General features: G+C 34.1%; 1 protein-coding gene across 1 annotated transcript; it reads left to right on the forward strand.

Moving 5' to 3' along the window:
* The first annotated feature begins 1,570 nt into the window (after positions 1-1,570).
* LOC107018638 (protein DETOXIFICATION 29-like) lies at positions 1,571-9,826 on the forward strand. Its single transcript, XM_015219170.2, has 10 exons — positions 1,571-2,181; positions 2,288-2,483; positions 2,567-2,732; positions 2,928-3,107; positions 3,573-3,659; positions 8,344-8,400; positions 8,475-8,713; positions 9,072-9,190; positions 9,301-9,387; positions 9,502-9,826. Exons 1-10 carry the CDS (start codon positions 1,840-1,842, stop codon positions 9,571-9,573), a joined length of 1,545 nt encoding a protein of 514 aa, XP_015074656.1. The 5' UTR covers positions 1,571-1,839; the 3' UTR covers positions 9,574-9,826.
* Positions 9,827-11,017: the final 1,191 nt, after the last annotated feature.

Genomic DNA, 11,017 nt, shown 5'->3' on the forward strand with positions numbered 1-11,017 from the left:
AAATTTAATATGTTTTTCACTTTCATCAGCGAAAAATGATCTTGGCTCTTCAAACATACCTCAAAATATTACGAGAAGGGTCAAACATACCTTGTATAATTTTTATTTTATCAAAAAATAATTTTGAATTAATTTTTTGACTTCTTCAACTAAAAAAGATTTAGCTATATCAAAGTTATATATGTAACAATTGAAATAGATGTGAGCCACTTCTTTTAACAAAAAATATACTATCCCTAAATCACAAAGTTGAGTAATATAATTTTTTAATTATTATTATTATTAGTAATAGTAGTAGTAGTATAATGTAAATGACCAATATATATGACATTTTTGATTAATAATTTTACTTGTTAAGTTATTTTATGAATTTTTAATTTGAATTGCGTGTGAGATAAATTTATTTTAAATTTAATATTATTAGTGTATCTTGTTGTTTATATTTTAAATTTTATTCTTAATTGTAAACTTCAAATTTGTGTTCTTTAAAATTTATATTGAAAAGTAAAGGGAAGAAAAGAAATTATTAAGGCCATCATTTTGTAGACTTTTTAAAAGAAATTGAAATTAACATGTAATTATGAAATTATGAGAATCTGGAACAAGTGTAATCCCCATGCATTGGGATACTTTTTATGCAATAAAATATAATTATTAAATTTAAGTTTAAATAAGGGTAAACATATCAAAAAGTAAATCTGTTTATAGTGTGAATGTAAAATTTTGGCCATTGTGGCGAAAAAATTCTGGCCGAAAGGACTTTACCTAAAAAAAATAAGAAAAAGAAAGAAAAGAGTGATGAGTAGGAGAGAGACGGTAAAGAAGTAAAGAAGTAGACCCAGCATTCAAGTATCAATCAATCAATGAAGGGTGGCTCAACGTGATTGAGGGTCTAAAGCGAAATTTTAACTGGGGGCATAAAATATAAATAAACTTCATATACATATTTATTCAAAAATTATATTTTTACGCTATTTAGATGAAATTATCAGTATTCTAATATTATTTTTTCAGATATTAGTTTTAGGTAAGATTGTATCAACTCAACATTGAAAAACATCCTTTCAGTGAGTAATTATCATATAAATTGTTTACATAATTATATAAGTAATAAGTTGGCAAATATTAAATAAAGATAAAAGTTAAAACCAATGATCTAATGCAAGAAGTTGATGAAAACCCATTTTAATATACTTTGTTTAAGAACTTTCACTATTCATTCTTATTTTTAACAAAGTACAAAAGATGTAAAAGTGAATAAAATAATTATATTTTTTTAGAAAAATTATACTTTTTATATAAATAAATAATTTTTCTATAGAAATTTTAACACATAATTTATTCTTGATAAAAATTTAAGGTCTAAAACAAAATTCTTATTTCCCAAAGCATAGAGTTAGCCCCGCATAACTATTGTTGGTTATGCCTCTATTATTCATTTTTTTTTTATCTATTATTCATTTTAAAACCAACTAAAAAAAAAAATATCACACTAAGAAAGAAAATAGTACATTCCATTCAAAGCCTTAGATGCCACTTCTATAGCATCAATAATGAAAACATAAAGTCAAGCTATAGCCCCCAATTATGGCCACTGATACTATTGTGGTGAATTAATTTTTCTATAGAAATTTTAACACATAATTTATTCTTCATAAAAATTTAAGGCTTAAAACAAAAATCTTATTTCCCAAAGCATAGAGTTAACCCTGCATAACTGTTGTTGCTTATGCCTCTATTAATTATTATTTTTTCTGTACATTCCATTCAAAGCGTTAGATGCCACTTCTATAACATCAATAGTTATTAAAACATAAAGTCAAGCTATAGCCCCCAATTATGGCCAATGATACTACTGTAGCGCCACTTCTAACATCAAGAGAGAACAATCACGAAAATGATGAGCTCCATAGCCCAAAATTCAGACCATTTTCACATGGTTCGTCTTCTAATAATTCAGATGATATCAAAGTAATCAACGGAGTTAAAGACTTAATTCGAGAATTTTCAGCAGAATCTAAGAAACTATGGTACCTTGCTGCTCCAGCCATTTTCACTTCCCTTTGCCAATACTCAATTGGTGCCATAACTCAAGTATTTGCTGGCCATGTTGGTACCATTCAACTAGCTGCTATCTCTATTGAAAACTCTGTCATCGCTGGTTTTTCTTTTGGCGTAATGGTACGTTGATTTCTCAGACGACCGCTCAATTAATAATTTATCGTTTGTTTTCTCTTTCTGATATAATAACTATTAGTTTTGAATACCACACTTATTGTGATTTTAGTTGGGAATGGGAAGTGCACTGGAGACATTATGCGGACAAGCATTTGGAGCAAAGCAATTAGAAATGCTCGGAACTTATATGCAACGGTCTTGGATAATCCTCACCTCTACCGCTTTAATTCTACTGTTCCCTTATATTTTTGCCACGCAACTACTCAGATTCATCGGTCAGACTTCCAATATATCAAAGTGGGCAGGTATATATACAGAGGCGAATTTAAGATGGATTCTATTCACTTAATTTAACTACATACTTTATATTTTGAATTCGTCTCTACAGGTACATTTGCCATATGGATGATTCCACAATTATTTGCGTATGCACTAAACTTTCCGATTCAAAAATTCTTGCAAGCTCAGAGCAAGATTATGGTGACAGCTGTTATAGCGGGGTTTGCTCTTGCCGGACACACTTTGTTTAGTTGGCTTTTGATGCTCAAGTTAAGGTGGGCAGTGGCGGAGCCACCTTATAGATCGGGTTCATCTGAACATCCTTCGGCGAAAAATTTATATTATTTATATATAGTTAAAATAATTTTTTAGATATATATAGTAGATGTCAAACCTCATTCGACTACTTCATATATCTATTTTTTCAGATTTTAAACCCTGTTATTGAAATTTTGATTTCGTCACTGAAGGTGGGGACTTGTGGGTGCGGCGGTGGTGCTGAACAGTTCATGGTGGTTCTTAGTGGTGGCTAAGTTGGTGTATATATTTAGTGGGGCTTGTGGAGAAGCTTGGTCTGGATTTTCTATGAAGGCTTTTCAAAATCTTTGGGAATTTGTTAAACTATCTTTTGCATCTGCTGTAATGCTCTGGTGAGTTTCTTGGTTTTTATGTTTACAGTGATTTTGAACTTACTTAGTGAAGAATTTGGGCTCTGCAAATATGAATTTCAATTATTTAAGTTCATACGAATATAAATAAAATAGATAAACATGAGAAACTATATATATTTATTCATGTCATTTTTTTAATTCAATTTTATAAAATAAGTTTTTAGATACCAAACAAGGTTTTAATACTTTTCAGTTAGAGTTTTGGATCAAGTTCACTCTCTTTGCTTCTTCTTTCTTAAAACACCAAGAACACACAAAGACATAAACAACTCTCAGTTTTTTTTAACATTTTTAATTCTTGACGAAATCATCTCAAATTTCTAGTTTTAATTATTTTTGAAATTTGCTCTAATTAAAATGTGAATGAGGGTCTATATATCACAAGATGTGCTAAAATTATGGTAGCTAATTAGTGTTAAAGATAATATTTATTATTTATTGCAGCTTAGAGATATGGTACTTCATGGCACTAATTCTTTTTGCTGGATACCTCAAGAATGCTGAAGTGGCCGTCGATGCAATTTCTATTTGGTGAGTTTATATTACTATCTTTTTACTTTTTTTTTTTATTTTAAATAATTTGTCTAAAATGTTTTTAATTTGTTCAAAAATTAATGTCTTTTTTTTAATTATAAATTTTGATTTTTTAACATATCATGTATAAGACTATAAATTAAACGGAAAAGGGTTAACTCTTGAGGGTATTTGTGGTCTCCTAGGATAACGGCGGGGTTATTTTTTATCCCAAAATGTGATGGAGGGTATAAGTGGTCTATTTCGCATAGTTCAGGACAATTTTGACCCTTTTTCGTAAATTAAATAATAGTTTAATAATTTTTTTTACATATTTTAAGTTTAAGATCATAAATTCAAAAAAAAAATCATTTTTAAAATTTTGTTTTAAATCAAAATCAGGAAAACAAATTGGAAGATATTAACATGCTTTCACTAATTTGGCATGAATCCAAGTACTCTAATCGTTTTAACATGACAACTGTAGACATATATTGCTCGAACTTTTTAAAAATATTGATATAAGTGTAATAAATATTTAAAAAGTAATATATTTTTAAAAGATCCAACATAAATGTGGTTGTATATTTGGGGAGTTTTCCGAGCAATATTGTTGTGGACCCAAAGGTGATAAGATTCTTTTTTTTATTTATGCAATAATTATGCCATAGGGAGCAAAGGTGTCACGGACTTAGAGTATTTGATAAGACTCCGTGTGGCCCTCGACGAATTACTCACTTATCTTTCAAGATCTTGTAAGTTCAAAGAAGCCTTTAAGACTTGGAACGCTAAGAGAATGCTTGAAAAAAAACTTAGAAAGAACAAAAGAGAACTTTGGAAAAAGGCTTTGTATTATGCTTGGAGAATGCTTACAACTTGCTTGATTTATTTACAAATGAGAGTCCTTCTATTTATACTACTTCCTAGGGGGCTAAAGTGTAAATAAAAATTACTTACAAGTCCCTAAGTTATTACACTTTAGTCCTATTCTAGAAAAGTCTACACTTTCTAGGATCTTTCAAGGACTTTCTTGAAATATCTAAGTTATTCTAGAGAATTCTAAGAATTTCTCTAGCCTTTTGATTAATTTAGAAGATTCTAGAGTTCTCCGCAAACCTCTCCACAACTCTAGACCCTTCCGCCTCCATTCGGACGCAAATTTTAACTATGATGTGGTGGGACGTGACTCTCTCCCCCACCTATTGATGCGACGAACGCGTCGCATCGTCACTTCATCACCGAGTCTTGTCTTCTCGTACGCGCGACTAATAGTCCATTGACTCGATCAATGCCCTCGCGCAACTCCTTCAATTGCTTCCTTATCTCCTCTATCTCGGCCTCACAATCTACCTCCTTCCTAGGAGACAAGCGTCTCGACGGCTTCCTTGGCATCACGGTATTATTATCCTTCCTCGTGCGTAATGGCGAAGCCCCTTTGGCAACATTGTCTTCTTCCGAACTTGCAATGGTGGTTGCGAATGTCGTACCCATTTTCTTATTGCTTTTCTCGAGCTGCATGGCCGTTAGTCGCACTTGTCCATCCATCTTTGGTGCCTTACCTAGGAGAACCATGGATGTTCCTCCTTGCTCCATAACCAGAAGTTGTTGGAGGTAAGAATCGATCACAGCGTGGCACTGCTAGAAGAACTCTTGCCCAAGAATTACATCAAAGAGATCCAGAGTAGCGACAGTGAAGTTGGTCTTACCTTGCCACGCCCCTAGCGTGATGCTTACTCCATGCGCGATTCCACTCACGGGAGTTGGTTGTACATTGACCGTCCTGAGTTGGGCGTTACTTGGACTGTAACGCAGCCCCAACCTTGTCGCTGTCGTCTTGGTCATGATATTGACCTCTGCACCTGTGTTGACTATAGCACGAGCGGGTCTTCCATTGATCGTGATGTCGACATACTGCGCTCTGCATATTCTCGACTTCTTTGGTTGCTTGGTGATAGCTCCGCATAGTCCTATCAAGCCCAATTGCGTCATCTCCGCGCCTTGTTCTTGCTCATGTGTTTCCTTCTCTTTCCGCTCTCGCAGGATAGCACCAAGACTCTTCAGCTTAGGGCACCTCGCATAGCCATGCGGCCCACCACATATGTAGCAACCACTTCTTTTGGCAACCTTTGTCGTTCTCTCTGTGTTGCCATGACATCCAGACTTCTTGACATCAGACATCATGCTTCTTAGGATGTGGCCGCTGCTCCTCGCCTTTGCCACGATCTCCCCCACTGTTGTCATGACTACCTCTCATCTCATTTCCTTTGGCTATGTCGGGTTTATCGTGCCTGAAGCCGGTCAAAGCTTCGGCATGCGTGATGGCTTCATCAATAGTCCTGATCTGTCGACGTTTCAACTCCGTCCTAGCCCAATTTTGCAGCCCATCCATGAAGTGGAACAACATATCTTCATCCGTGAGGTTGGGAATCTGAAGCGTGAGGTGGTGAACTCTTGCACATATGCGCGTATGCTGCCCGTATGCTTCAGTTCCCTAAACTTGCGCTTTGCCTCATAGATAACGTTGTTGGGGAAGAGGTTTTCTTGAACTCCTCGCAGAATTGCTCCCAAGTGTTGATGGTGCAACGCCCGTTTCCTATTTCCGACTCTTTACGCCTCCACCATAGCATGGCCATCTCTGAAAGATACAACACAGCTGTGTTGATCTTATTTTCGTCGTTCTTCACTCGATTATACTTGAAGTAATTCTCCAAGTGCCACAAGAAATTCTCCACCTCTTGCGCGTCACAGACGCCTTTGAACATAAGTGGCTTGGGAGCCTCGACCTTGGCCTCCCTATCTCGGTCGAACGATGATGATCCTCCAACTTTTGCGCCTTCCTTGAGTGCTTTTTTCTCGGCCTTCATGGTCTCAATCGTGCTCAACGCCTCCATGAGTCGACACTCCATGGAAGTGATAACCTCCTTCATCTCAAACTCGGCCCGCTGACGACCCTCCAACTCCTTACGGATGCTCTCGATCTCCTCAAGGGTGAATTCCTCAAGGGTCTTGAACTTGTCGTCGGCCACATTCATGCGCCGACCTAATATCTCCACGGCCTGCCTTGCCACTTCCACCCTTTCGACCCATACTTCTCCAGCGGTGACGTCTATGGCGTCTTCGCCCATTTCTTCATCACTTGCTTCGGTAGTCGATGGTGGATGAGATGTTAGCGCCTCGCTAGGTGTGGGATCGGGCAGCACCACCTCATTACCCTTTTGATGTTCTTCCTTTTTCGGTTCTTCTTTCCACCATCCATACGGACGTTGGTGGTGCTAGTGTCGTTTACGTCTCCTTCGATAGCCATTCCCTTAGTATCAAACCTCGCTCTGATACCACGATGTCACGGACTTAGAGTATTTGCTAAGACTCCGTGCGGCCCTCGACAACTTACTCACTAATCTTTCAAGATCTTGTAAGTTCAAGAAAGCCTTTAACTTGGAACGCTAAGAGAATGCTTGAAAAAGAACTTAAAAAGAACAAAAGAGAACTTTGGAAGAAGGTTTTGTATTATACTTGGAGAATGCTTACAACTTGCTTGATTGATTTACAAATGAGAGCCCTTCTATTTATACTACTTCCTAGGGGGCTAAAGTATAAATAAAAATTACTTACAAGTCCCTAAGTTATTTACACTTTAGTCCCTATTCTAGAAAAGTCTACACGTTCTAGGATCTTCCAAAGACTTTCTTGAAATGTCTAAGTTATTCTAGAGGAATTCTCTAGCCTTCTTGATTAATCTAGAAGGTTCTAGAGTTCTCCGCAAACCTCTCCACAACTCTAGACCCTTCCGCCTCTATCCGGACGCAAAATTTAACTATGATGTGGCGGGACATGACAAAATGCCTATCAAGGATTCTAAAAGAATTAGTGCACTATCACAAAAAGATACATCTAAGATATTAATTTGATCACTTTGATATTTAGATTTTTAATTAACACTGGATCGTTAAATTTTAAAGATTATAGGTCCAAGATATATAATACTACAAATTTAAAACTTTAACATATCCATTTAATTTAACTATATATATATAATTTATAGTGCTATTTTTTTATGATTTTTAAATGTAACACACTTGAAAATTTTGAAAGATTAAAGAAAAAACATAAGAAAATTAATTGAAACACCAAAAGTGTTACCGATAACCACTTGGAGAGGTGTTACTAAAAAAAATAGATATAAGATCTAAATTTCTATTATTACTTAAAGAGGTGCATCCAATCGTCATTGTATTATTTGATACTTTGAACCAGGGGCATAGCTACACTCATGTCAGGGACACCCTTTGTTGAGAAATTATATAGTATATACAAGTAAAATGATAAACAAAGTGATTAATTAAATAACATATTTTGAATACCCTTGACACGACATTATGATGTAACCCAGTGATTTTAGGCGCCTAGAAAGAGCAAAGACATGCAAAACTTAAAGTGCTTGAGTGTTTGAATCTCACTAGTAGCACGGTTCACATCATGAACGTCGTAACCCCCCTTGGACACTCCCCTTATTCTTAATGTGGAATTTTACGATGTAAATCTAATTTTAGTCAGACTTCAATCTGGTACTAAACAATGGGGAAAAAATAGTTAGTAAATTGTTGACTGGAAGCAATTGTTACATATTGTTTTTAGATGATTTGATATTAATAAATTCGTTATATATTTATTTTTGACGATTTTATGTACTATTTGATTGCAGCATGAATATCCAAGGGTGGACAGTTATGGTAGCAATTGGATTCAATGCCGCAATAAGGTAATGTAAATTCTAAACGTTGCTATTATAGCAAAGCACGTAACAATGTTAACTGTTAAAATGTTAACGTACAGCGTAAGGGTGTCAAATGAACTCGGTGCAGGGCATCCAAGAAGCGCAAAATTCTCAGTAATGGTAGCTTCCATCACATCTTTATTATCCGGCATCTTTCTCTCGACGATTCTACTCGTTTGTCGGAGTTGGTATCCTCCATTCTTTTCAAACAATGAACAAGTACAACAACTTGTCTATCACCTCACTCCTATCTTAGCAACCACCATTGTTATTGGATGTCTTCAACCTACTCTTTCTGGTACTTATTTACTACCTTATACTCTTTAATTTCGATGTTTTTGTACAAATCGATAAAATGGAAAGAATATAGAAGAGTATAGTCACGTTAACAACTCAGCTTAGATGATATATCTAGTGTCTCTCATGTAAATGTGGCACATCATGGGTCTTTTTGCTTTGGTTGTTTGAAAATGAGTTAAATTCATATTAAGTAGTGTTAATGTCGATAATATGTAAGATGAGTTGTTGATTGGGACACTTTTTTGTAATAAATTATGTATTAATCGACTCCAACTAGTTTAGAATTAAGACGTGGTTGATGGTCTAAAATAATAAAAAGGTTTTGTCATTTAATTGTAGATTTGTTGCAATTGTAGGGGTGGCCATTGGAGCAGGGTGGCAAGCTTATGTTGCATATGTGAACATAATTTGTTACTATTTGTTTGGTATTCCAATAGGTCTCATACTTGGCTTCTTCTTTGACATTGGCGTTATGGTACAATTCTTATTTTTGTTTTGTCTTCACTTAATTTTTTTTTAAAAAAAAATCCTTAGACATTATATTATTTAATTAATTAATACATGTTTGTTCATGAAATTTTGTAGGGTATTTGGTTTGGGATGCTTGCAGGTACAACTGTTCAAACTGGTGTGTTAATCATAATGATCCTTCGAACTAATTGGAACAGGGAGGTAAGGCATACATCAAGAATAAATTGTATATATTATTCGAGCGTAATAATTCTAATTATCTTATAAGTGATCTGATTGTAAATTATTATTTTTTTTGGGTCATATCCAATACAGGCTTCCCTTGTTGGACATAGGATAAAACAATGGGGAGGAGATTCAGGGGCCAAAGAAATTGATGAACGATAGAAGAATAATGTTTTGTTCGTTTCAGTCATGACTACTTAGTTTACTAAAAAAAACTAAGAATAAGCTTTTCATCATGAAAATTAAATCAAGCGAAGGAACCACAAGGTTTCTTATGACATTTTATGTGTATAAGTTGGAATTAGATTGGAAGCAAAATCTGTAGTTGGAACAACTAAAACTTCCAATCCGACTTGTTTTGTTAGGATGCCTAATTTGGAGATCTTTTTATGTTTTAATTTCTTTTTATCATGCATACTAATTAGGGAAAATGTAGACTTAAATATTGTCTTTATAATTGATTTTTACGTGTTTACTATTTTAAAATTAGATATTCATTTTTACTTATCACTTTTAACATATTAAAAGAGATAAAATTATTTTTTTCATGCTGGGAAGTAAATAGAGCGTGACAAGTAGACCTATTAAGATATCACCCCAACTCAGTCTGCCCCTTTTAGCATTATTAAGAGTCTTGTCTTGTAATGACCCGGAAGATCAATTTAAAATTTTTTAAACATTTTCATTTTATCCATTTCGAAAGTTGTCTAGGGTCATTTTTTAATCAATTTCTGAAGTTGATTTTGAATTTTGATCGAAAGGTTGTGATTTTTGAAAGTCTTGAGTTCTGAAAAGCTTAAGTTAATTAAAAATAGTTTTCGATAACAATCGGAGTTTCGAATCTTGAAATAAATTCTATCAGCTCTAATATGTGGAATTTGATTTAGGAGTGTTGTTATTTCTGATCGGAGGTGTTTCTTTGTAATAATTAATAATTGAAAATATTTTTAAAAATATATATTTTGAAGAACTAGTTAAATTTTGAAATTTTATTTGTACAACAAAAATTGTGATGAAGTAACATATATTATTTAATAATTACTTTTAAAAATTTCATAATAATTTACAATTTAAAATATTTAAAAATTATATAACAGACCATGCTCTTTGTATCACATAAAATTGTGAGAAACAAAGTACTCCCTCCGTCCACAATTGTTTGACAGGTATACTAAAAATAGATGTCCAAGATTAATTGTCAATTTAAACAATCAAGAAATAATTAGTCATTTTTTTCAAATCCTGCCCTTAATAATTACTTCATTTTGTTCATTTGAAAAGTTACGTAGACTTTTGATATTTTTGATATACTAAGGTTATATTAGACAAATTATACCTTGTATTAACTTTTCCTTGAGAGGAGTGCATAATCTTACCTGACAAACAATCGTGGTGGAGAAAGTAAGATATAACACTTGTTATTAAATCTACCATCTACTATATGTATAGTGGTTGGGGAGAAGAGAACTCTTTTAAGACTTGTTAACTTCGTGCTTTTGTGGGTGTCACGACCCAAAGATGGGCGTGATGGCACTCGTCTTATCCCACCAAGACAAGTCAGCCTAAAATTCAACCATTACAATAAAGTGCGGAAGTAAAATATAAG

This window comes from Solanum pennellii, chromosome 5, assembly GCF_001406875.1.
Source record: "Solanum pennellii chromosome 5, SPENNV200".
NCBI lineage: Eukaryota > Viridiplantae > Streptophyta > Magnoliopsida > Solanales > Solanaceae > Solanum > Solanum pennellii.

Bases quoted from the DNA above. Each gene is read 5' to 3' on its own strand.
- LOC107018638 (XM_015219170.2), top strand. From the start codon at position 1,840: ATGGCCAATGATACTACTGTAGCGCCACTTCTAACATCAAGAGAGAAC. The intron at 2,733-2,927 runs GTGGGCAGTGGC...TCGTCACTGAAG, and splicing joins CTTTTGATGCTCAAGTTAAG to GTGGGGACTTGTGGGTGCGG. The intron at 8,714-9,071 runs GTACTTATTTAC...TTGCAATTGTAG, and splicing joins TCTTCAACCTACTCTTTCTG to GGGTGGCCATTGGAGCAGGG.